The following is a 27,621-nucleotide window of genomic DNA, read 5'->3' on the forward strand; positions in this document are numbered from 1 at the left end:
CTCACGGGCCTAGTTGCTCCGCGGCATGTGGGATCCTCCGAGACCAGGGCTCGAACCTGTGTCCCCTGCATTAACAGGCAGATTCTCAACCACTTCGTCACCAGGGAAGCCCCAACGTTCGACATTTTGTGTTTCAAGAAATTGAGAATTGTCAGGGAATTGGCAGTGATAAAAATATTGTGTCCTTAATATTGTTTGGAGAAACTTGTATTCTTCCAAATGCTGGATACAATGCTTTTCAAAGCACTTACACACATGCATATTGCCTGATTATTATAATAGGATATGAAAAACATGTGTTATCCCCCCACATACCAATGAAGAAACTGATACAGATGGAAATTAGGCATAAGTGATTATACTACTCAGAAGTAAGAAGAAGTAGATCCTAAAGGAAAACAGAGATCTCTCTCTGGGTCCATGAGGCCTCTAATGATGAGTCTGCCAGAGAGGTCCTGAAAAGCATGCCTGAACTGGGAAAAATTCCCAGATTTGGATGAATATTGGAAAGACAGGGATTTTTTTTTCTAATTGAGGTATAAGAGATATAATAAAGTTAGTGCACTAATCTCAAGTGTGCATACAACTTGATGGGTTTTTTTTTTTTTTTTGCTAATATAACCACCATCCAGATCATGAAAGAGAATATTTCCAAAGCCTTCTTCCTGACCCTCCGCAGCCTATAACTCCTTCCCTAGAGATGATCACTACACTGGCTTATCTCATATAAAAGCGTGTACTGTTTTGTGTGTAGCTTCTATTACTCAACACCCTATCTGTGAAACAAATTTTTGTTCTTCTGTATACCAGTGGTCCTGCCAAATAGTTTCCCAAGTGGTTTAAACTACTTTGTTTTTCCATCAGTACTGTGGGAGGGTCAGTTGCTCCATATCTTTGTCAACACTTGCTGTTGTCAACTTAAAACATTCTAGTGTTATCTTGTTATGCTTTTAATTTTCAATGCTATGATGACTATTAAGGGTAAGCACGTTTTCATAAGCTCTGGACATTTGAGTTTCCTCTTTTGTGAAGTGCGTGTTCATATTTTTCACCATTTTTAAACATTGGGTCGTGTGTCTTTTTCTAATTGATTTGTAGGAGTTCTTTATATATTGTGGGTAATGCTAAAATCTTCTCCCAGTGGGTAGGAATTTGAATGGGATATTTCCTCTCTCTCTTTACTCAGAGCATCAGGCATGATTTAATCATCACTTGGACCTCTCTTATATCTGAGCACTTTAAAAATGCATAGAGGCACAGTGGTTAGGAATCCACCTGCCGGTGCAGGGGACATGGGTTCAAGCCCTGGTCTGAGAAGATCCCACATGCCGTGGAGCAGCTGGGCCCGTGTGCCCCAACTACTGAGCCTGCCCTCTAGAGCCCACGAGCCACAACTGCTGAGCCTACGTGCTAGAACTACTGAAGCCCATGTGCCTAGAGCCCGTGCTCCGCAACAAGAGAAGCTACCGTGATGAGAAGCCTACGCACCGCAACAAAGAGTAGCCCCCACTCGCCGCAACTAGAGAAAGCCTGCACGCGGCAACAAAGTCCCAATGCAGCCAAAAATAAATAAATAAATTTATTTTAAAAAAATGCATAGAGACAGAACGTTTTCCTAATGCCTTTTTAGCCTGTATTGACAACTCATGATATGAAATTCAATTATCCTATATTGGTACATTTTAAGTTTCCGGTAAAGTGTTTTTGCCTATGAACTAAATATACGTGACAGGTAGTGAAACGTCATAGCTAGGCTTTTAAATGTTAAAAACATTCAATTTCCAGCCTGTATCTCGTCTACCAGGAACATGCTGAAAATACAATGCCAGAGGAGAAGAGTTTTATGAACTTGAAGGATGAAAAACAATCCTTTTAGCTTATCCATTGTACTGCTTTATAAATACATTGTGTGTGTGTGTGTGTGTGTGTGTGTGTGTGTTGGGGGGCTGCAAATACCGTATTCCTCTTAGAGGTACTATAAAAGTGTAAAATAAAAGCAAACTATGTTGACATACAAGCTATTAAGGAACCACCAGTAAGCACTGGCAGACCTGGTACCTCTGGGCTAACAGGTGTCATGTCTGACAGAGTCTGAGATGACCCTAAAGTCTTGCTAAAATCTGGGTTACTGCCTTACGGGCCAGATAAAACATTTCAGAAACCATTTTGAAAGACCATGTATACTGATTCCAGCAAACAAGAGGAAAAAAGCAGGGGCTGGAAATAGTCAAGGCAAGATAAAGTCTCGTGATGTGTGCTACTTGGGGTTTTTTACGTTGGTTGTTTTGCCTGCAGACTTTAAGTTTTTGACTCTCAGCCTAAAGAAAGTTTGGGGTTATTCTGATAGTGCATTATTCATTTAGCTTTCATTCTAAAATATTTCAACAGTTAAACTGAGTCTAAAAAACAATCCAATAACTGTTTGTATCATTAGCTCTCCCCTCAAATGGATTATTTTACTGTCTTTCTGAACCACCTCTTGCTCTTACTTAATGCGTAAAAGTATACAATTTATTGAGCACTGATTCGTCTGTAGGATGTGTCAGGAAGTGGAGGTTAAAAAAAAAAACCTGAATAAGTTTTGCTCACAATTTTTAAGCAGCAGTAGTCTGTTGAAGACATAAAGCAACACTATTAATTATCTTTTAGAAAATGAGCTATCTCATTTCTTAGAAAATTCTGAAGCTTTCTGGTATCTGTTTCTGTGGAGTATTTTATAAATGATCCTTATAGGCTTATTCTTATTTCACAAATTTATCAGAGACATTACATTTTATATTTTCAAAAGATTGCTGGCTAGTAACTTAAAAATTGTCATTTGTAAAAGGGACATTTAAATAAATATATATAACTTTGGCAACTTTAGGAGAGCACAAAAAAGTAAAAATCACCTACAAGTTGACCATTTTAAGCACTTTACATAAAAAAAGCAGAAGTCTCTTCCCTTTGTTCCTCCTTTTTACCCCCAGCTCCAGAGGTAACAACCTTTAACCGTAGCTGCATCCCCTTCCACCGATTTTTATATGTGTTCACATAGGGTTGGCAGATTTACAGGACAAAATAAAGACATGCAGTTAAATTTGAATTTCAATAAACAACAAATAATTTTTTCATATAAATAGGTCCCTTATAATGCAAGGGACACATTTAAACTAAAAAATTATCTGTTGTTTATCTAACATTCAAACTTAACTCAGTGTCCTGTATTTTATCTGGCCACCCTAATGCAGACATGTTCACACATACATAAATATGTACACTTTTCTTTTATCAAAAGAGAATCAAGCTGTCTGTATTACTCTAACTAAGGCATGTTCTTTTCGATATCAATTTATCTAGCTAGCCTGTTAGAGTTACCCAGGTTCTTTCTAACGGTTGCTTCATATTACGTTGTAGACTCATCATAATTTATTTAACTATTCCCTCATTGGTAGACATTTTAGGTGCTTGGGGTTTTTTGTTTGTTTTTTGTTTTTTACTCTGTCAGACAAAATAGCATTGATGCTCTTTCTTTTGACTTATTCTGAACCGTGCTGTTGGTTCTGTAGGGTGAATTCCTAGAAGTGGAATTGCTGGGTCATAGCACATTTTTAAAACACTATTTGTTCATTTCCTTTGTACTCATTCACTGAACAGCTGAAGAGGCCAAGTACACCTGGGGCACCCAGTCAGGTGGAGCCAATACTGTGTGGGCGGCACCTTCTTGACCTTGCAGAATCGGCCTCCGTCCTCCTCCACTGACAGCTCCATGAGACCAAGCACTGTGGTCCTCCAGCCCACACCACGCCTGGCTCAAGAGCTGGCCTGGGACACACACTTAGAATAATGAATATGAGTTTACTCAAGGGGTTGCTGTGAGAATTACATGAAATAATGTATGCAGAGTGCCTGGGTAAAAAAAAATAATGTCTGTAAAATACTTGGGATGCTCCTTTATCTTTCTCACCCCGCCCCCATTTCCAGTTCCTTCCTTAGTGTAGAGGGGCTCTAATCTAGTGAGGGAGACATCCCGGTTACAGTAAAGTAGGGTAAGTTCTGTAACAGAACTAGACTGAGTGCTGTGGGTTTATAGAAGGGGGGCGCTTGGCTTAGCCTGTGGGTGTGAGGGGGTTTGCTCAGAACTTGGCCAAACTCTACTTAAAATAAGTTCTGAAAGACAAATTGGAAAGAACCAGATGTACAAGATACGTGTGTTGGGGAGCAGGGCAGTGGAGGGAATTCCTAGGCATAGGGGACAGCACTGCAAAGGGACAAAGATATAATGTAATAGAGCAGATCATCTTCAGAGCATAGAAACAGTGAAATGAAAACCAGAGGTAGTTCGGAATCAGACAAAGTGTTTTAGGCAGTAGCTAGATTCTACCTTTGTCTTACAGTGAACGGTAGGTGACTTCCGTATGATTCAGATTTACATTTTAGAAATATCATTTAGTCAGCACTGTGGAGAAAAGATTTAAAATGCTTAAAGCGAAAAACAGGTGCTGTGTTAGGCTACATTGCAGTCATACAGGCAAGAGATACAGGCAACTTGACAGGGACCGTAGAGATTGGATTTGAAAGGTAATTTAGGAACTACGATTAGTAGCACCAGGTAACTAATTAGCTCTATGGTTGGGAGAAGAGAAGGAATCTAAAATGTCTGTCAGATTTGTGGATCGATCATCTGGGTGGATGGTGGTGCCATTATATAAGATAAGAAATATAGGCTGGGGCTTCCCTAGTGGCGCAGTGGTTAAGAATCTGCCTGCCAATGCAGGGGACACGGGTTCGAGCCCTGGTCCGGGAAGATCCCACATGCCGCGGAGCAACTCAGCCCATGCGCCACAACTACTGAGCCTGAGCTCTAGAGTCCGTGAGCCACAACTACTGAAGCCTGCGTGCCTAGAGCCCATGCTCCACAACAAGAGAAGCCACCACAATGAGAAGCCCGTGCGCCACAGCAAAGAGTAGCCCCCGCTCACCGCAGCTAGAGAAAGCCTGTGTGCAGCAACGAAGACCCAATGCAGCCAAAAATAAATAAAGTAAATACATTTATTTTTTAAAAAGTAAAAAAATTAATTAATTAATTTAAAAGGTGTTCCCTTTAAAAAAAAAAAGAAATACAGGCTGAAGAACAGAGTTTGATAGCAGTGAAGAAACTGTATTGTTATTTGGGACATACTGAGATCAGTTGCTGTGGAATATTCTAGAGAACATGAGCAGGAAGCATTGAAGTTTGCATGTCTGAAACTCAAGGGAGCAGTCCCAGCTGCCATTATGACTTGGGATGCTCAGAATATGACTAAATGTTGGAGCCATGAATGAGTGAGGTGAGGAGGTGAAGGAAGAATTTAGAATTTAAGATTCTTTTGAGACACATAATTGGAAACACAAACAAATGCTGAATGTTTGTGGTAACCATTGTGGACAACAAACAGGAGCTTGCCAGAGACACAGAGAAGGCAGTGCTGAGAGCCTAGATGAAATTGGAGACTAGGGCAGGTAACCATTCCAGCCTTCGTGTGGTGGTTTTCCCTCAGCAGTCTTTGTTTTTGTTTTTTTTAACATCTTTGTTGGAGTATAATTGCTTTACAGTGGTGTGTTAGTTTCTGCTTTATAACAAACTGAATCAGTTATACATATACATATGTTCCCATATCTCTTCCCTCTTGTGTCTCCCTCCCTCCCACCCTCCCTATCCCACCCCTCTAGGGGTCACAAACCACTGAGCTGATCTCCCTGTGCTATGCGGCTGCTTCCCACTATCTATTTTATGTTTGGTAGTGTATATATGTCCATGACACTCTCTCACTTTGTCACAGCTTACGCTTCCCCATCCCCATGTCCTCAAGTCCATTCTCTAGTAGGTCTGTGTCTTTATTCCTGTCTTACCCCTAGGTTCTTCATGACCATTTTTTTTTTCTTAGATTCCATACATATGTGTTAGCATACGGTATTTGTTCTTCTCCTTCTGACTTACTTCACTCTGTATGACAGACTCTAGGTCCATCCACCTCACTACAAATAACTCAATTTCGTTTCTTTTTATGGCTGAGTAATATTCCTTTGTATATATGTGCCACATCTTCTTTATCCATTCATCCGATGATGATACTTAGGTTGCTTCCATGTCCTGGCTATTGTAAATAGAGCTGCAATGAACATCTTGGTACATGACTCTTTTTGAATTATGGTTTTCTCAAGGTATATGCCCAGTAGTGGGATTGCTGGGTCGTAAGGTAGTTCTATTTTTAGTTTTTTAAGGAACCTCCATACTGTTCTCCATAGCGGCTGTATCAATTTACATTCCCACCAACAGTGCAAGAAGGTTCCCTTTTCTCCACACCCTCTCCAGCATTTATTGTTTCTAGATTTTTTGATGATGGCCATTCTGACCAGTGTGAGATGATATCTCATTGTAGTTTTGATTTGCATTTCTCTAATGATTAATGATGTTGAGCATTCTTTCATGTGTTTGTTGGCAATCTGTATATCTTCTTTGGAGAAATGTCTATTTAGGTCTTCTGCTCATTTTTGCATTGGGTTGTTTGTTTTTTTGTTATTGAGCTGCATGAGCTGCTTGTAAGTCTTGGAGATTAATCCCTTGTCAGTTGCTTCATTTGCAAATATTTTCTCCCATTCTGAGGGTTGTCTTTTGGTCTTGTTTATGGTTTCCTTTGCTGTGCAAAAGCTTTTAAGTTTCATTAGGTCCCATTTATTTATTCTTGTTTTTATTTCCATTTCTCTAGGAGTTGGGTCAAAAAGGATCTTGCTGTGATGTATGTCATACAGTATTCTGCCTCTGTTTTCCTCTAAGAGTTGGATAGTGTCTGGCCTTACATTTAGGTCTTTAATCCATTTTGAGTTTATTTTTGTGTGTGGTGTTAGGGAGTGATCAGCAGTCTTAATCGTAGGAGTTGGATGGGCAGGTGTTTACCAAGGTGAGGCCTTGGAGGATCAGTTTAAGGAGAAGTGAAAGATGATTTTTATGGTGCCTGGAAAGAGAGTGATCCAAAAAGCTGACTGGGGGTTTTAGGTGGGCCGGGAAAAGATTTAGGGGAGGGGCATCCTTAAACCAGAACAGTACTTGGTATATAAAATCTACCTGATTTTAGTACATTTGTACATTTAGTAGATTTAAATCTACTTAGTATTTGAGTGCTGTTGAGACTAAGAGTTTCCTAGCCTTGGTGCTGTCCATCTCTCCCTAGACAGTTCCTATTGAATGGCCTATTTTAATGTTAACTTGCTGAATTCTTTGTAAGATAGTCCTTAGGTTCTTAACCAAGTTCTCGTGGTTTTTTTTTTTGTTGTTGTTGTTGTTTGTTTTTTGCCTTGGTGAATGCTCTTCAGTTCTATTTAGCCTAAAGATCCCCCCTTTTCTCTTGGCCTCCATGCTTTTCCTGACTAGATATGACCACCCAGAGTCTCTTCTTCCTGTAGACTGAAGAAGTTATTAGCCAGGAGCATATGGTCCTCCTTCCCCTGGAGATGCATTTGCTGCCTCTCTCCTAACAGGCTTCAGCTTAAAAATTCAGTCCTTGAAACAACACGAAATAAAAAATGTTGAAGCGCTGCCTCTTCTGAGCCCCCATAAACAGCTGTGCATGCAGCTCAACCCAAAACAGAGAATATGCACAGATGTGTTTATGGGAAGGAGGCACGAATATGCTCAGTGTGTTGTTTTCGGCTTCTCACCACTGCAGGGATTGCTTTTCTTTTTCAAGGAAGAGGTACATTGTGGTAAGCAATGTTTTACGACCTATAATAAAAACTCTTGTAAAGACCATTTTTTCGACCAAATGAAGCTGTGTTCTTTTCAGAGAACACTTTCCTTTGCTCCTCTCCCCCTCTCTGTATTGGAATGCACACAGTTCAGCATTAATGCGTAACATAAGGAAATAATATCACAAATTGTAGTTCTTATTTAAGCTGGGAAAGCAACCGAAGTTAATTTGTAAAAAAATTCATTAGTAATGTTTTTCCCTACTCAGTAGTAGCTTCTGAATATATATATATTGATTAAGTAAAAGTTTATCTTGCATTTTTATAGTAAATTGTTATTATCCCATGAAAACACCCATAGGATAGTTTGAGGGAACCTCAACAGTTGGAGGCTCCATAGAGAAATCAGTCCCAGGATAGGTAAAAAGCAACTTAAAACCACCTTAGGAAGTTGGGTCATATACAAAGAGAGACATACAGTGCACTCGGTGAATAATAACAGATGATTTCTAAGGACCCTCCTAGAGACCCTAAAATGCTAGCAAGCTTTAGACTTTCAGAATTAAGAACAGGCAACATAACACTTGATTTAAATAAAATAATAAATATTTTTAAGGTTGTATACTATGCACACAGTGGTGTTTTTTGACCTTAGTAATGACTGTTTGGGAAGATGGGAGACTGTTCATGTCCTAACTGGAGAAAACTAGATAGATCTGAACTTAGGGTGTTGCTAGATGCCATTGCTAATGCAAGGTCCTCTTCTTGTTTCATGGCACCGGTTCTGAACCTGGTAGCAAGCTGGGAAATTCACACATTGTTTTTAGTCCTCACAACCTCCCTCAGGAAAGTATTATCTGCATTTACAGATGAGGAAACCAAGGCTGGATGCGAGGGGAGGGGAAGTGGAGGTTAAATAGCCGGCCCAAGTTCACCTATTGTCTAACCTGGAGATGTAGCAGAGCTCTCAGAAGATGGCTCACTAAAGTTGACCTGTGGAAACAAACACTAACGTATTGCATTTGGAAACAAACACTAACGTATTGCATTTGTCTCTTGGATTGCCTTTTCTCTCTTTCCCTTTCTAATGTTTCTAATGTTCTAGTTCAGACTCTTACTATCCTATGTCGAGAGTAGAATAATAGCCTTCTTACAGCACCTCCCATCCACTCTGTGTACTAAAATATCAATAATAATATGCCATTTTTTTACACATTTTCACCAGCTTTCTATTGACTACAAGACATGACACTATAAACTCCCTGCACCAGGCCAGCAACAAAGCTCTTAGCAGTGTGGTCCCATTTAGCAGTGCACCCCCTCTGGGGGCTGTTACTGGTCTCCAAATACCTAAGCACTTGCCCTCCTCTAGGCCTCTGCCAGTGTGGTCTTCTAGGCGGATGCTTCCCCACATCAAACTGAATAGTAGCCCACCGCCAGGATGGGCTGGGATGCTGCTTCCTCCTCAGTGCTTACTCATTGCCTGTAGCCCCTGTGCCATTTGTGGTCCTTGCCATATGCTGACTGAAGTGTATAGGTGCATATTTATATCTTCTCTCCCTGTGAAAACAGGAGCTCCCTGGGTCTCTGTCTTAGGTGTGTGTGAGTAACATCACCTAGCACAATGCCTTACACATAATAGGGGGTTCATATTTCTTTTTAATAAATGGTAGCAATTCATTATGTGTGTGTACTCTATACTATATAAAGTACTTAAATATTTAATATCCTACTTAAATACTATATATATTTATATATACATATATAGTATAATATTATATAGTATCTTATTAAGTCTCTCCTTTTTGAGATTATTTCCATTTTTATAAGTGTGAAAACCCAGGCCCGCAACAGTTGCAAGTGACCAGCCTTAGATTATATAACTAGTAAGCAAAAATTCAGATCCGGTGCTTTCAGCTGTAAATCCAGTGCTCTTTTCTTTTAAATCATACTGCCCTCAAAAATAGAAATTTACATCTCACGTGCAGGTGGCTCCCTTAAGTTATATACATTTCCAAGAGGAATTTCTTTTGTACTTCTTTTGCGCCTCCACTTGGCATTCAGTAAATTCTTAGCGAATAAGGGATAAACCACAGTGCAGGATCGTAGCCTTTTCACTAATGACTCAGGAATCAGTTTAATTAGTGAGGATATTCTGTATAACTCCTGTGCAGAGCCAAGAGCAAAAGTCATTATATGTCAGCTTAATGCCTATCTATAGACTATTGAGTGATTCATCAAATCAAGTAAAATTAACAGATTTCTCTGTGTAAGGTATCCTGTTGGATGCTGTGGAGAGTATAAAGGTGTACCACATTCCCATTCCTCAGAGAATTTACAGTCCAGCTCAATAGCGCTTAAAATTTTGTATTATATACTTGACAAATCAAGTATATTATAAAAAAAAATCAAATATCTCAGTTCCACAGAGGCAGGGCAGGATTTATCCTGATTTTTGTAAATGAAAAACTGAGGTCCAGAAAAGTTAGGACTTGGTTAGTCAATTCGCTGGTGGTGAAGATGAAATAGAATTTAGTCAATAGCATGGGATTAAGACACCGTACTTTGAGAAACACTGATGTGACAATATGAGATTATAGTATTATTAGGAAACTTAGCCAGTTGTCCAGTTCTGCATCCAAGTGATGACTCAGGCAAAGCGATTTGATCCATAGAATGCTTCTCTTAGGGATGAGGGTATGTGACTTGCTTGTAGTCATACCCCTAGCTGTAGAAAAATGTGTTCATTATAGGCCTAGGAGTATTATATTTATGAAACAATGAGCTACAAGTCTTAACACACATATGAAGATGTTTTAATAACTAATAGGTAGGAATACTGATTTATATGCTATGCCTCTTTGGTCCCTATGCCCTAATCCAAACCTGTTTTTTTCTGATTTCCCTGGAATTTTGTTACCTGCTAAAGGATTCCTTCTTGGGAGGAATCAGTAAGTTCTTTTTAAGCTAACAGTTTTTATAGATTTCTTGGTCATTTCCAATTTAGTTTGGGCCTCACTTCTCTCTGAAAAGTCACTGAATATTTATTGGTACCTGTTAATACCGTGGGCTGGGAGTCTAGTGTATGTGGAGGAAGAGTGATTAAAACAGACCCTAGGGCTTCCCTGGTGGCGCAGTGATTGAGAGTCCGCCTGCCGATGCAGGGGGCGCGGGTTCATGCCCCGGTCCGGGAAGATCCCACATGCCGCTGAGCGGCTGGGCCCGTGAGCCATGGCCGCTGAGCCTGTGTGTCGGGAGCCTGTGCTCCGCAACGGGAGAGACCGCAACAGTGAGAGGCCCGCGTACCGCAAAAAAAACACACAAAAAACAGACCCTAATTCTCATCAGAAGATGGGGCCGTAAGGCAGTTAGTGAGTGAAGATGGAGGAAGTCCACAGGAATTCCAGGAGGCAAGGCCAGAGAGTTACGTGGGCTTTGTCCGAGGGTGTTCAAGCGTGAGAATGATCTGACAGGTTCAGGTTTGCAAATCACCTTTGCAAGTTTAAGATCAGCTTTGCCAGAGAGTAAATGATAGATTTGAGGAAGGAGATTGGTGGGGAAACAGAATAGTACATGTAAGGAAGGATGAGAGTGAGATCTACTCTAGTGGGGGCCTCAGAGGTGTAGGAATTATATTTTTTAAAATGACAAAACTTTACTGAGGGACCTAGAAGAAGACTTGAATAAAAAAAGAACCATACCATGTTGTGTAAAGAAAGACTCACTATTGTAGAAGTATCAGTTTTCCCCCAATTAATCTGTAGTTTCTTAAAAAATCAGTGAAAATACTAAAAGAATTTGAGGGACGATATGGGAAGTCAATAAAATAATCTTAAAATCAGTCCAGAACAGTAACATGTAAGAATATCCAGGAACAGTTTACAGAGAATGGGAAGAGGAAACCAGCCCCAGCCCTACCTGATATGAAAATATATTCTAAATATTTTATTATTAAAAGAGAAAGTACTCTAAACTGAACCAAGTGAGTCAAAATCCAGAAGCAAGCTCAAGTAATATAGAACATGATAAAAATGGCATTTAGTGGATAATTTAATAGATGCTTAAAACCTTTGCCTAAGATAGTATATTAAAAAAAACAGAATAGCACACAACCATTAAAAATTGAGCAATAGGGACTTCCCTGGTGGTCCAGTGGTTAAGACTTCGCCTTCCAATGCAGGGGGTGTGAGTTCGATCCCTGGTCGGGGAGCTAAGATCCCACATGCCTCTTGGCCCAAAACCAAAACATAAAACAGAAGCAGTATTGTAGCAAATTCAGTAAAGACTTCAGAAATGGCCCACATCAAAAAAATCAAGCAATAGACCTGTATTTATTGACATGCAAATGCGTTCAGTATACATTATGATGTGAAAAGACAATTACAAAATTGTATACACTAGCATTTCATTTATAAAACAGAAAATAACTATACGTATGAGTATACATGTATAGAAAAATTATGAAAGGATACACGAATATGTTAACTGTGGTTACCTCTGGATGGAGGAATCGTGGGTGGTATTTCTTTCCTTTTTTTCCTTGTATTTTGATTTTTTGTGATTTAACAGTGAAGATGCATTACATTTCTAATCAGAAACTTAGAAGATCTTTCCATTTTGGAGAACAGTGAAGAGGAGGGAGGGATCCAGTGTGAAAGGCCATGCAGGATTCAGTTGGGAGTGGAACATCCTATTGGTTGTTGCAAGCCAGGTGGGTTACTGGTGATCTTCCAAGAGCTGCCGCATCTCCATTCACTGCAGCGATGCAGTGTGGATGGGGAATGAGAAAATGTGCACCGCTGAGTCAAGACCACTGGCTAAGGAAAGAAGGGGATTGCTTGGGTTGTTTATTAGTCAAGGGACAATAGAAAGGGAAGTCCCAGATATACAGAAAAGGGGAATGGTTAGTCAAGCGAGGGGAAGGACTTAAGGAAGCTGGAATGAAGATCTAGAGCATAGGAAGAAGGTGAATACTGCATAGAAGGAAAGAAAGCTTTTCCACCAGGAGGTGAGGGAGAGGGGTAGATGCCAGATGCCAGTGCTTATAAACGTATAGGTGAAGCACAGGGAGCTGATAGCCTTCCCTTGATCGTCGGTATTTCTCTCGGAAGTGGAGTGCACACTAGTGTGCTAAGAGAAGGAAGAGAGATGATAAGGTAGGGGGACAGCAGTGAAAATTTAGCCTACAGGGACCGCAAGGGCTAACTAGGGACCTGTACGATTACCTGGTGGCACTAACATAGTCAGGGTTGGGGGACTGACTTTATATTGATAATAGACATGTATGTGATCATTTTTCCCCCTTAACAGCTCTCTGCAACACAGGTATAACAGCTGAAAAAGAGAGCAGTTGGGCTAATTGAGGACAAAGCTTTGTATAGAGGATAAGATAGAGTGACCGTGGAACCAGAGACTTGAGGGAATTGGCAGATTTAACAAATGACTCATGAAGAAGTTGCTCTCCAAGTTTAATTAATTATGCTGTCTAATAGGTTTATGTAAATTTAAGTGGTATTTTGATATCCAAATAAATGTAATTAAAGTAACTTTTAAAATTTTTAATTAAAAAAAGATGAGAGTTAAGTAATACCACATTCCTGGTTTTAGCTGTGGGAGTAGATGGCACAGAATTGAATGGAGTTGAAGAAATCAGAGTTCTCTGAAGCTAAGGTGATCTTGGGATGCTGAAGCCAGGCAGGAATATGGTGAGTGTAGGCTAGAGAGGATGAGCCACAGTCCCTGAGGAATATGAAGGATTGACAGCAAATGATAGCAATGAGCAAAGGGATTTTGTCAGCATTAATTGAAGGAGGTATAAGTCTCAAAGACAAAAGGATAACCACTTGGATGGGATAGTTGGCAACAAAAGAATGTTGGTACAGACCCCATGGGGGGTGTTTTGGTGTGCGGGGGCTATAAATGAAAGGTTGTGACCTTACTTAACAGGTTTTACTTAATATAATTTTAGTTGTTACATTCATTAGAATAATTTTCAACTGCAAATTATACAACACGATGAAAAAATGGCTTGAAGTTAGAGCATTATTGTTGCCCTAACTACAAGGCTAGAGGTGGGCAGCCCCAAAGTTGATTCAGCTCTTCAGTGATGTCATCGAAGACCCAGACTCTTTCCCTCATTACACTCGGGCATTTCCGTGTGTGCAGGTGATGTCTCCCTTTATGTTTCAAGGTGATTGCTACAGTAGCAAGTTCATGCCCTGAAGCAGTAGCATTTGGTGTAAGATGCACAGGTGGAGAGTGAGGGCTGGTAGGTGAGGAGGAAGTACAGCAGAGAGTTTTCTACAGTGGTCTTCTTATTAGGAGAAAAATGCTTTCCAAACCTTGCCCATATGTCTCATTAGCCAGGACTGGGTCCCATGTCTATCTCTAGATCAATTCCTAGCAAACGGGAGTGTGGTTGCCTTGGACCAGTCCTTCATGGCTGGCAACCAACAATGTCTGCTACAGTATGCAAATTATAATATGCTCCACTCTGTGGAAAACCAACTTCTCTAATACATTACCTCGTTTGGAGAGGAGGGAAGTACGGAGTGAGAAGAAAATTCTCAAAAGAGGGAATTGAGGAGAATGGGAAAAGACATGAAGGTATTTTGTCCAGATACAGCCATTAAAAAACATGCTGTTAAAAAAAATTTATTATAAAGAGAATGTGTTAAAATGGGGAAATATCCACAGTATATTGTTAAATGATTTAAAAAGGATCACAAAACAATGTGTCTAGAACAAAACCATTTGGGGCATTAGCCAACAACCTAGTCACTTATACTCTGTATTTTCTTGTTTATGCAATGTTGATTTTTACATCTTGCTCTGAAGAAGTTATAATTAACACCGTTATTTGTAGTTTCAGTTCCAAATGACTTTCCACTGTGGGTTAATAATAGCCGTCATGATGAGGTAATGATTCCTTCTTTCAGACTGTCCATTTAGCCATTGCGTTTTCCCTCAAACAGCAACAATATTTCCAAGGCTTGGTGAAAATCAGTGGTGATTTTCTTATTTCTAGTTAGTTGAGACTGATCCTGTACTTACTTACTCAGCGTTATCATCACTTCCAGGAATGAACAATACATGGCTCCTTTTCATTCTCTCTTCAGAATACGTATTTTGTTAATAAAATTTATATAGGAAACCACTTTTATTATGCTTTCATCCAGTTGCATAGAAGCAGTAAAAGTAGAAAGCCAGCACTTGCAATGAGGGAGGGGCCTTGCCTTTGTTTCTGCTGAAGAGCCCCAAGGTGTGTGTTGCCTTCCTCAGCTAGATCTCCCCTCCCCTCCCTTTGGAACAAAGCTGCCATGTGGCTGGTGGCTCATCTCCAGGTCCTCCCATTTATTACTTACTTTCAATTTACCAATTACTGCTTTCCAGGTAATCTGAAGCTTTAAGGAGCCTGCTTTAGCCCTCCTCTTGCTTTGTCGGAATTTGTTTTGCCTTTTGTGATTCGGGATGAAGCATTCTCTGGGTACTCCTATGGACCAGAGTGAGAAGTAGGGGGATCCTGTTTATAATGCAGTCTTTGCCACCCATTGTTAACATTGTGAATTGATCAGTGAAAGTGTGAAGAAGCCACTGTCAAGTTTTGAAGTAGAGTACGGTGTGGACATTACAATAAGCTTGATGTGGTAACTTCAGGCAGATTCTCCTTGAGCGCAAAAGTGGAAGGAGTGAGTGAAATCTCCAGTGCATGAATGAACCCACCTGATTGACTACCCAGGACTAGGCTTTGTTATTCACTACTTCATTGCTTATATAGTAATATTGTAGCACATTTTACAGGAGAACTGTGATTTTTAAAATATCCTGGGGCTAGATTCAGTGATTCTACTTCTGGGCATATACATCCGAAAGAAGTGAAAGCAGGGTCACAAAGAGATATTTGTATTTATACACCTATGTGCATAGTGGATTCTTCACGATAGCCAAAACAGCCCAAGTGTCTGTCCGTCAGCAGATGACTGGACAAGCAAAATGTAGTATATCCACACAATGGAATATTAGTCAGCTTTAAAAAGGAAGGAAATTGTGACACATGCTACATCATGGATGAACTTTGAGGGCATTATACTAAATTAAATAAGCCAGTCACAAAAAAGCGAGTACATTATGATTCCACTCATATGAGGTATCTAGAGTGGCCAAATTCACAGAAACAGAAAATAGAAGGGTGGTCTGGGAGGAAGGGAGAAGTGAAGAGCTGTTTAGTGGGTCTAAGAGGTTCAGTTTTGCGGGCTTCCCTGGTGGCACAGTGGTTGAGAGTCCGCCTGCCAATGCAGGGGACATGGGTTTGTGCCCCGGTCTGGGAAGATCCCACATGCCGCGGAGCGGCTGGGCCCATGAGCCATGGCCGCTGAGCCTGCGCATCCGGAGCCTGTGCTCCACAACGGGAGAGGCCACAACAGTGAGAGGCCCGCGTACCGCAAAGAAAAAAAAAATTATTGGAAGAGTTTCCGTTTTGCAAGATAGAAAAAGTTCTGAAGATTGGTTGTACAACAGTGTGACTATACTTACTACTGAACTATACGCTTAAAAATGGTTAAGCTGGGAAATTTTATGTGTATCTTACCACAGTTAAAATTTTCAAATATATGTTAGTAATCAGCAAAAAAGGAAAAACAAAGAGATCCCGGGACTGGCCCTCATTATTGTCAGTAGTCCTCTGCTTTATGACTTTATCATCACATGCTCTGTTACCTCTATTCCTGTAATTATAATCCCTACCTTAAGTCAACATGTTACCAGTTTAGTGTAAAAAAAACCTTTGTGGTGTTGATCTGTGAGATTCCTTTAACATCCTTCATAAGAAGCAAACTGGGTGGGAGATCTTCATAAGAAACAACAAATCGTTATGAAGACTCTTCTGTCAAAAATTGGATAATAAATTTGAAAAGACTGTGATTTACACATTGTAAGGAGAAAAAAATGATTATCCTTGTGCAAGTTGTATATGTCTTATTTTTAAGTAGGTAAGCTACTGATGTATACTTTTGTTGCTAAAACCTTGAGGATGTGAGTACATCACTTAGATTTAGGTAGATGCATCCAAAAATACAGAATTGTCTATTGAGAGCTGTCAGTTTTGTGATTTACTGTATGGAATAAGTTGGTGTTTTCAATATCTGTTTATCTTATTTATTTATTTTTGGCTGCATTGGGTCTTCACTCCTGTGGACAGGCTCTCTCCACCTGCCGCAAGCGGGGACTACTCCTCGCTCTGCTGTGCGGGCTTCTCACCGCGGCGGCCTCTCCGGCTGCAGAACACGGGCTCTAGGCTCACGGGCCTTAGCAGCTGTAGCACGCAGGCTCAGCAGTTGTGGCTCACGGGCTCTAGAGCGCAGGCTCAGTAGTCGTGGCACACGGGCCTAGCTGCTTTGCGGCATGTGGGATCTTCCCAGACCAGGGCTCAAACCCGTGTGCCTGTATTGGCAGGCGGATTCTTAAGCATTGCGCCACCAGGGATGCCCTTCAGGATCTTTTGAAACTAATCATACCTTCTGTGTAGTTGGAAAAAATGACCCAGTGATAAAACTTTTTCCCATTAGAAAAGCTTGAGGTAGATTTTCAGTTTGCTTGTTTGTTTTGTTTTCAAAGAAGTAAGAGGATTACTGCTCTAGAACACCTAAGAGAAACTAATTGTTGTTACAAGGCTTTGAAGACTTCTGGTGTTCAGACTGAAGTCCGGAGTCTTTTTAGGGGAGTTGCCAAGGATAAAACCCCATCTAAAGTCACTGGGAGCCAGACTTCATTCCATGATGGTGTCCGGTTAAAACATGCTCCCATGTCACATGTTTCAGAAAGATACAGATTGAGGGCCTCCAGTGACTGTTTATCATTAGTGTGACTAGACATTTTATACCAGAATTGTGCATTGTAACATTAAAAGGTTTTAAACCTATGTTTAACTTAATTGGCAGTATCCATAGTTTCATTGTGTTGCATCGCTAGGATTACTGGGAAATATTTGAGTCTTGTATAAGACGGATTAATTTAGTTTAAAATCTTGAGGAGCTAATTTAAAAGTATGTCTCATGATACTATAAATTGAGATAGAACAGATGATGAGCTTAAGTAGAGAATCCTTTGAAATGTCTTTGATCAAAGCACTGCTTGTGATTCTGAAGGAAAGGTGTTTTTTATTTTCTTGCCTTGTTTAGTGTTACAGTTGATTCATTCATATAATTCTCAGGAAATGGGACCAGAGTTCTCATTCTATTGTGACCAGAGTTCCTAACATAGGTACATATATTTCCCTTTTCAGATTAGGTGTTCCCTTTTCAGATTAGGTGTTCTGATGAAAGATTAGATGTTCTGATGAAAGTTTGGGGTGGGTCCCCAAATCATACTTACTACAAGCCCATAATGCTCATCAACCTACCTCGCAATGGAATTACTGAAGGAAATGAGATTTGGGGCAATTTTTTAAAAAATCGTTAACTCAAGTCTTACTAGTTCAAAACTCTAATTATAGCTGGATATTATAGGTTTAAAAGAAAACCCAGTTTGCTAACCAAAAAACTTTTTAAGTAGCCTAATAAAATCTAAAGAGTGGTAATTCCTATATAGAACCAACTTTTTATACATCCATAGGTGTCATTTACATGGAATCAATGTTAGTGCCAGTATATGTGTTCTCACTGCCTAAACTGTGCTTTTATATGATGTTAAGAAGTCATTTTCATCTACACTAGCCTTTAGAACTAGACTCTTAGTATATGTACCAAAATAACACAACTAAAACCAAATAGTAATGATTATGGCATAGGAAGGAAAACTATGCAGCCATTAAAAATCATATTGTATAAAAAAGTTATATTTTAGAAGAATTTTGTTGAAGTGGCAAAATATTCATAATGAATTGTTAAATGTTTTTTAAACAACTGTAAAATGTGTACAGAATAACAATTTTTATTTATAAATATGTTATATTTATATATTATATTGTATGTGATATATATTGTTTATAATATTTATATATTATATAGAGATATAATATATTTATACCTCCAAATATAGCAGTATCTGTTTAAAAGATGTGAAAGATAAAAGTTAACAGTAAAGTTTTCTCTCTTCTCTGAGTGGTGGGATTTTGCATGATTTTTGTTCTTCCTCTGGATTTTTAATAAAAATTTTAAAAAGCTTCTATAGGCATTAAGCATGTACCAATTTTATAATTAAGGAAACTGTAGTGTGTGCTGTATAAATACACAAATAAAAGCAATACATATGTATTTAAACTCAGTAGTTCAGGCTTTTCATAAATTAAGATGGGCCTTATTAGTATAATTAATTGGTTCAAATTTTTACATATTTATTCTACTAATTGGCTGCTTAAACTGTTTGAACAATGAAACATGAACCAAGCACATTTATTCTTTGTACTGTTTTAAATGGTTGGTGCTTAGTTTATAAGAAGCTAAAGATGACAAGCCAGCATGACATTAGTTTAGGTTAGTCATGCTGTTTAAAATCCACTGCTTACAAGTCATGTGCATGTGTTTCCAATAAAGACTTATTTGCTGCAGCAGTAGATTACTTTCGTTAACATTTTGTGCTTCATTTTCACACTCTTGTTTATTCATTCCAAGTTGTTTTACCCTCAGTGGTTCTTAAGTCTTGAAGGACTGTTTGTCCCTCAGCAGTGCAGTCTTCTCCAGAGTTTTCATCTTTGGAAACTTAGAAGGTAATCCCAGCCAGTTCATCAGATCCATTTAGGTGGCGCTCAAAAAGAATTCCAGTACACCTGTGTCATTGCACACTTGCTTAGTGCTCTGTTCACTGACCTTGTGGCACTGGCCACACTTTCTTCTAGTTGTTTGTTACTCTGTCTCCCCCAGGAAACGGGACACTTCAACGATTATCATTTGTTGAATGCTAACCGTGTGCCAGAAACTACTTCTTTACATGCGTTACTTCATTTAAATCTCGTATTATGAAAAGTAAGCACTGTTTTCTCCTTTTTATAGGTGGAAAACTAAGGCTTTGGTTTTGAATAAGCCAGGATATAAAGATAGAACTCCCTGAAGGAAATACCAGTACTGTAAACCAATAACTAAATACAGTCCAGCTGATGAACAAGTGTGTCCTCACAGCCCCTGCCAGCTCTGAAGCCCCTGATGCTACCTAATCATTTCTCTAACCTTTATATGAACAAAATCATTCCATCCTCCCTTTACACACCATTCTCACAATATTTGGGGAGGGGGGTAGGTCAGTCTTATTAACCCCAGATTTCAGAGGGCCATATCATGGTCACTATCTTAAATTCCTACTTTCAGAAAGTTTCCGAGTTTTAAATTTTGTATCTGATTTTATCAGCTCTAAAATTAGAAGAAGATGTGAGTTGGTTTATTTTCTGAATGCCCGCCCCCCTCCATGCTAGCTGATACCGTCAGCAGTAAGTGCTGCCATTTATTGAATGCTGACTACTGTCGGTGCTGTACAAACAGTGATCCTGTGAAGTAGGTTTTCCTATTTTTACAGACCTGAATACTGAGGCTTGGCGAGGTTAAATGGTTTACCCGGTTTTCCATGCTCATTCAATCATTGATCTAATGAAGAAGTGCATTGGGGATTTGAATCCAGTTTTCCTGGACTCTGGTTTGAATCAAGACTCTGTCTTTTGCTAGTAGTGTTACTTTGGGCTAATTATATACACTTACTGTGGTATCAGTTTCTTGACCTGTAAAATGGTTCAGTGATATTGTTTACCTCAGTGTTGTGGTGTGGAATAAGTGAGTTACTAAAGAGAAGGTCTTTAGAGCAATGCTTGACACATAGTGACGGCTAAGTGATAGGTGCTATAATAATAATAAGAACTATCATTAATGTTATCATTGTTTACTGGATTTTAATTGTTGGAATCATGTATTAAATCCTATAGAAGTATATGAAGTAAAAAGTGTCCCTCTCTCACCAACTACTTCCTCTCCCCAACATTAACCATGGACACCAGTTTGGTGTACATCCTTCCAGAATATTTCCTATGCCATCTGAAACTATTTTTAAATCATCCTTTCATTAATGAAATACAGGTCAAGAGTGAAATTTTTTGTAGTGATCTTGAAAATGGGAGAGTGGAACAGTAGGGGGAAACGAATTCATTCATTCAGCAAATATTTATGCAATGCTTTCTGTATGCCAAGCACTTTTCTAAGTGCTGAGGATTTAGCATGTTGAATTTCTGTTTTGACCATTGATTGATTTTCTTTTTTGGTTTTATTTAGGATATGATGTTTCAGCTTCTCCGAGGTCTGGACTTTCTTCATTCTCACCGAGTGGTACATCGTGATCTAAAACCACAGAACATTCTGGTGACCAGCAGTGGACAAATAAAACTGGCTGACTTCGGCCTTGCCCGCATCTACAGTTTTCAGATGGCTCTTACCTCAGTGGTGAGTGAGAAAGTGCTGTTCTTTAATTAAACTTAGTTTTCTGCTTTTGAATGACAAACTGCCCCCATTCCAGGCCCCTAATGTTATTACTGCCCGTGGTCAGTTGGTGGACAGAATGTCTTTGCACTTTTTATATAGCAGGCAGTAGGAGGAAAGTGTTATGCTTACAACTACAGACATATCCAGGCTGGGCTTGTTGTGGACAGAACCCATTGCAGAAATAGACGGTTGCTTCTTAGCCACTAGAAAGGAATCAGTTATAAGTTTCCAAATGGTTTTGCCATATGGCTTTTTGCCATAACCACTGTGTTCAGAGCTGCATATATAGTGTCTAGGGAAACATAGCTCAAGGTCAGCGAGGAGAGAGCACCAGGAATGTTGACCTGTCTGCAGCATCCTAGTTTGAGAAACAGCCAGGTACCTGCACAGGTGTATGAAAGCACTCCTGTGAAGCTGTGGTGCGTGGACTGTAAAGAAATTAAATTTACAGTGAACTTGGATGATCTGTGAACAAGTAGCACCACCCTGCCGGGTGAAGGCTTCATCCAAGCCAAACTACGAAGAGTAAACCCAAAGGCTCTATTTTGGCAAAGAATGACAGTTATTCTGTTTTTTTCCTCATTCAGACACAAAACCATACTAGCTACTCGCTCTGGTTAGCTTCTATTTCTCCTTATAGTTCATTGCTTCTGAGATGAATTTTCATGAAATTCTGCACCCAAAATATACAAAGAAGCAGACATTAATATCCCTTGTCTTTGAAGGACCTGTTTTCCATGCAGTGAATTCGCGCATAGATTTTTTTTTAAAGCCAAGTCATGTTCCTTTGCTGTGCTACTTATTTGGGGCAGGAGGTTGATATGGAGAATTCCTTTGATTCCATGAAGGCTACAAACATTGCCCTCAAAGCATTATATTAAGCCTTAAGTAAAAGAATCTTCTTGGGTCAGTATGCCATTTTCTACATATAGTCCATCTTTAGCCTCAAAGTGGTTCTCAGTTAAGGGCAGCACTGCCCTGGGGGGAGGGGGAAACATTGTTGAGAAATGTGTGACGGCATCTTTGGTCATCATAACAACTTGGGGGATGGTGGTGGCCACAAGGAGGCTAATATTCTGCACAACAAAGAATTGTTTCCCCAAATTCCAGTAATGCCTCAGCTGAGAAGTAGAAATTCAGGAGGGGAGTTGGAAATTCTCTAAGAGAGGTAACTTGCCTTAGAAAAACATTCAATTTGCAAAAGTGTTCTGCTTCCTCACCCTGGAAATACAGATACTAGAACCTGGATGTGTAAGATCACATACTTTCCCAACATTATATACTTTACCTAGGGCATCAGAATTTTTACAGAGGATTCCTTAGAATGTGTCGCTGTTGTTGAAAGATAAATCATTCTTGTTTCCTCTTTGCCCAACATACACCGTCACTTTTGAGAAGACAGGACATGAGACAGTGTTTAAAGGATAAGTCTCCAATTTGGGCTGGGTCAAGTGAGCCCTTGTGTTCTTATATAATCACACCAGAAAGGGCTGAGTCTGTGTGTTTCCCCAGTGGGAAGGGTGAGGTAGGCTGCAGCTTCCCTAGGAAGTAGTTTCGTATGTTGTTTCAGGGCCCTGGGGAGAAGCTTGAATAGGCTTTGCGATCCGGACAGTCATCAGGGGAGCTTATGGAAGGAACCAGTCTCCTTTGGTACATTAATTGAGGGAAGGATGAGCGGTAACTGAGACACTGTATTTTGATCCCCCATAACTGGGCACTGAAAACCATAAATAAAAACAGGAAACCCAGTTGGGTTTGTTCTTTTTTTTCTTATTAAATTTGAGGAATGATAGCCCAGCTTGTGCGTAACACCAATTAACATTCCATTCTTGCTGAAAGTTGATATGTTCAGACAGGAAAATGGAGACAAATGATTTCATACAGAAAAGGGGAAAGGCAGTTGTAAATACCTGATTTTTCAGTATGTAGTTTGTATTGCATACTCTGTATTTCTTATGTGACATAAAGTAAAAAATATTAGCAACTGGGAAAGACACTGGAACAAATTCAGACTTTATTTGAAAGAGTCATAGTTGGAACTTAATGTCAATAATAAAGAATATGATTCCTGTAGGGTACCACATTAAAATTTTTTCCCACTGTTTATTTTTCTTTTTAAGGAAAAATCCATTTCTATAGTGATACATTGGTTTATGTACACACAGTGACACATAAAGGCCTGGGATCAGTTTTTTCAGACTGAACTGGTATTTATTTTTTGTATTTCTTGAAGAGAAAAGGACTACACTCCACTTCCTGGAAATACACATTTTTTAGTGAGTTATGTCATACAGGAACTGGGAATCAACTTGATTTGTGGAATGTTAAAGAAATTTACAAGTTAACTGATTCGAAACTGACATTTTGCAGCCAGGAGAAATGCTAATAATATAATACTTACCTTCCAAAGCCTGACTCAAATGTCCCATTCTGGTACCCCCTGCAGAAATTAATCCCCGCCCCCCCCCATTGTTTCCAGAGTAACGTCTTATTAATGTCTTTCATAATACTGCTTTCTATCTTGTTTGTAATTATGTAGGCGTTTTATTTATCAGGCTGTAAGCTCCTTGAAAGAGTTGGCCTTTGGGGTAGAAATTAATTTAGGACAGTCATCATAAGCCTGGACTCTAGTTGTGGCTGTAGTTGGTATAACATAGGGCCAAACTACTGGGCTTGTCTTCATCTGATAAGGGAGGGCTAAGTGCCCTTAACTGGGTGCCTCCTGCATGACCTTCAGGTGTCCTTAGGGAGTATTGGGTTCTTGCTGCTCAGTATACAGAGTGCACATGTACCCCTGGAGAGGAAGGGTTGTTTATACCTATTTCTCTCAAGGGTGTAGAATCAAGGACGGGCCCCTGGCCTGGGTTTCATGCCTTAGAGGAGCCTGCGCTGACCCTGCTCCTGCCTTGCCTCCCTTGATGGGGCACAGAACCCAGGGTTCCTGAGACCCAGCCGCACTCAGGGCATTGGAATTCCCTGACTGAATGGGAACTGCACGGGCTCTTCTCAGTCCTTACTCGTAACGGCAGATTGGGCCACCTGTGTCCTCACCCCATGCATAAGGGGCAGCAGTTTGCAGACATCAGACAGAATGGGGACACACAGACTGGGGTGGCCATAAACACCGCGTGAGGCCCCTTGTCCTGCAGGGAGGAGCTGGGGATGTGAAGAGAAGTAGGGCCTGTTACTCAATGCCTGGCATGGGTTCTACTTATCAGAAGAGTTTCTGTGAAACCCTGAAAATCAACTTCTGTGACCTGTATTGAAATAACTACATTTGTGGAGAACCAGAGAACAGGTTAGAGGGAGCTTCTTTCCATTGCACGTAAGTGACATGTACGAACATGACCAATGTGATTATATGTAATCTTTATGGCAGATGCATTTCAAGAACACAGGCATACCTCGTTTTATTGCGCTCCATTTTATTGCATTTAGCAGACACTGCATTTTTTACAAATTGACGTTTTGTGGCAACCCTGCATCATGGCGCCATTTTCCAACAACAGTTGCTCATTTAATGCTTCTGTGTCACATTTTGGTAATTCTAGCAGTATTTCAAACGTTTTCATTATTATATTTATTGTGGTGATCTGTGATTAGAGATCTTTGATGTTACTATTTCAAAAAGATTATGCGCTGCTGAATTTTTTAGCAATAAAGTATTATTTAAGTAAGGTATGTACATTTTTTAAGACATAATCGTCTTAAACTTAAACTCGTCTTAAACTCTGATCGTCATGAAGTCCTATGAACAGCAGCTCAGGGAGAGAGCAGGTCTTAACTTCTCTGTTTATGATGAAAAATCCCTATTTTTTTTTTTTTCCTGAACTGACCCATACAGCATGTAGGGTGATACTGTTGCCATTGGATTTGGTGGTTTGGGAACTCCTTATCAACCATCTCATTTTGAAAGTGGGGAAACTGAGACTCAGACGAGCAGTCTGTAACCAGGTTAAGTCTGAATTCGCCAAATAGATTATAAATGGCTTGGAGAGTACTAATGTTTATATTCTGGCTCTCGCCCATCATCCCCTCTCCCTTCCTCTTCTCCCCACGGTGGGATCCAATACTTTAGAGGGTATCAAACTAGGTTCTGTAGACCTCTTGGGTTCTACAAAGGGTATGCAGAGATTCCAGAAATATTCAACAATCCATTTTTTGAGACATGTTGTAAGTCTTGTTAAAATTGTAATTAAAAAACAACTAGCTCATGTCATATTTTGACACAGTGGGGAACACTGAGGCATGAACTTGTACCTCCTGGTTAACTTGTTATTTATGTAGACCTCAGAATAAAACTTCTTTTGCCACAGTTGTGAATACTGGAACCTCTTGTAAATGTATCATTGCTTAGGAAAAATCAAGTGTTCTCTTGATTCACTCCTGTGTGTATCTGCTCCCTTAAAATCATCCAAGTGCCCGTTCACGACAGCGCACGCATCGTGCTATGCTCACCGTATGACATGAGACCACTTTGGGGGCCGTTCAGAGCAGTGCTGGGGTTGACGTTTTTATATCCAGATGTAATTGCCAACGCCCGTGCAGTTAGAACCAGTCACTCTGCAGGACAGCCACCGTGAAGCCACCTGTGGATAGAGAGGAGGCTGTACCTTAAAATGAGGTCATTCCTTTTGGGGCCTCAGTAACTTCACATGCTGGGATGAAATCCAGGATTGGCCTGCCGTAAACCAATTTGTGTTCTGCAGTGAACAGTATTACAGTGACTTTTCAGTGTTTTTTTGGAGGGCCTTTATACAATCATTAGACAAAGGAGAGAATTAGCATTTTTCCTCCAAATGCCTGTGCCTAACACACAGTTTGGAGAAAAAATCCACTTTGTACCATAATGAAAGAGAGAGAATATTCTCCTGTCTTTTCAGTGACTTAGTAAAATTCTCACTAAGTGAATTACATTCTCCTTCGCCAAAGTTCTTTCTTTCCGTATTATCTTTCCTATTAAAAGACATACGTCTTCATATGAAAACATTTTCCAGTCTGTAGAAATAATCAAAAGATAACAAGATAACTGAGCATGGGAAGACTTTTGACAGCTCTACAAATTATAAAAGTTCACTCAGGGATTTTTTTATATGGAACTGATAAGATTCCCCAAATTGCCTTATTTAACATCACTCATTTATTTAGTACCACAAGAATCACAAAAAAACAAATTGCTTACATCCTCTCCTTATGCCTCTGGCAACAGATGGTTTCCTCTTCTAATGCCAGCATTGGTAGCGTTTAGTAAACATTAAAGAAACCTTGTGGATTCAGAAACTTTTTGATAATCCTGGGGTAGAAAATTAATGAAATGGAGTTGTGGCAGTCAGTCAACAAATATTGATCACTTTCCATGAGCCAAGCACTGTCAATGAACCTGAGGGACCATGGTGAATAGAAGCGGACAAGGTCTCTGCTCTCATGGAGCTCATAATCACAATGGGGAAACAGATCTTAATCAAACAGTCACACAAAGAAATGCATAGTTAGAAACAGAGACAAGTGCAATAAAGGAAAGGGACAGAGTTCTATGAGGCCCTGTGACTCCGAAGCCCTCGTGGGCTGGGGGTCAGGGAAGCCCTCCCTGCTCACCCACACCGGGATGTGAGATGCTCAGAGAGGTCACCAGCCCCCTTCGCTCAGAACCTGCCTGGATGTGGGCCCCACGGATGTGCACATCATGCAGTCTGTGCTTATTTTCTCTGTTTCTGTTTGGAATAGTTCATTTTACAGCACCCAGTTGGCACCACCAAGTTGACAAAGTGAAGCAGGACCAGAGATCAGAGAACAATGTCATCTTTTACAGAAGAAAATAAATTGTTTATGCTTGTTTCCTCTTCGTGCGTGTTGTATTTACTATGGGGACCTGGCAGGGTTTGTGCCCCGGCTTGGGCAGCCGAGTTGCTCCCACAGAAGCCTGCAAAGGCTGCCAGTGAGTACTGAGTAAATCAAACCAAGAGCATGAACCGAGTATAATGGAAAAAACCCAAAGCCCTGTCGCCTCAGCACCTCAGTGAAAGTGCAGGACACACCTCAGAAGCCGAAAAAGGCTCCTGTAACTCCCTTCCCACTCGACCTCTCCTTGCCATGACACAACCAGGTCTGTTTTGTGAAAACTTCCAGTTGCCAGTACATATTTCATAGTTAACAATGGAGTGTTTGTGCCGGTTTCGTTTTCACTTTCACCAGTGAGGGAAGTAGAGCACAATGGGGCAGTGCACAGGGCTGGGAACAGGACACGTTTTCTTTAGGATTCCCAGGACTGGGTACGTGGAAAATGCCAGAGCCAAGACAAACATGAAAACCCATCCAGATTCTCCGTTACGCATTCTCAGTGGCAGTAAAACACATTTTGAGTTGCCATCTGATAGGTTGGCTCTGCCTCTGCAGTAAAGGCAAATGCTCTTGACCACTGTGAGCATTGCTTCCATGTAGAAAGAGAATGTATTCCATGCAATACAGG

General features: G+C 40.1%; 1 protein-coding gene across 1 annotated transcript in view; it reads left to right on the forward strand.

Moving 5' to 3' along the window:
• CDK6 (cyclin dependent kinase 6) overlaps positions 1 to 27,621 on the forward strand; it is a 224,644-nt gene that overhangs the window by 89,280 nt on the left and 107,743 nt on the right. The window contains exon 4 of the mRNA XM_065883455.1: positions 20,949 to 21,116. Within this exon, the coding sequence (XP_065739527.1) occupies positions 20,949 to 21,116 (168 nt within the window). The remainder of the gene's footprint in view (positions 1 to 20,948; positions 21,117 to 27,621) is intronic.

The sequence above is a fragment of the Phocoena phocoena genome, chromosome 9 (genome assembly GCF_963924675.1).
Source record: "Phocoena phocoena chromosome 9, mPhoPho1.1, whole genome shotgun sequence".
NCBI classification, from domain to species: domain Eukaryota; kingdom Metazoa; phylum Chordata; class Mammalia; order Artiodactyla; family Phocoenidae; genus Phocoena; species Phocoena phocoena.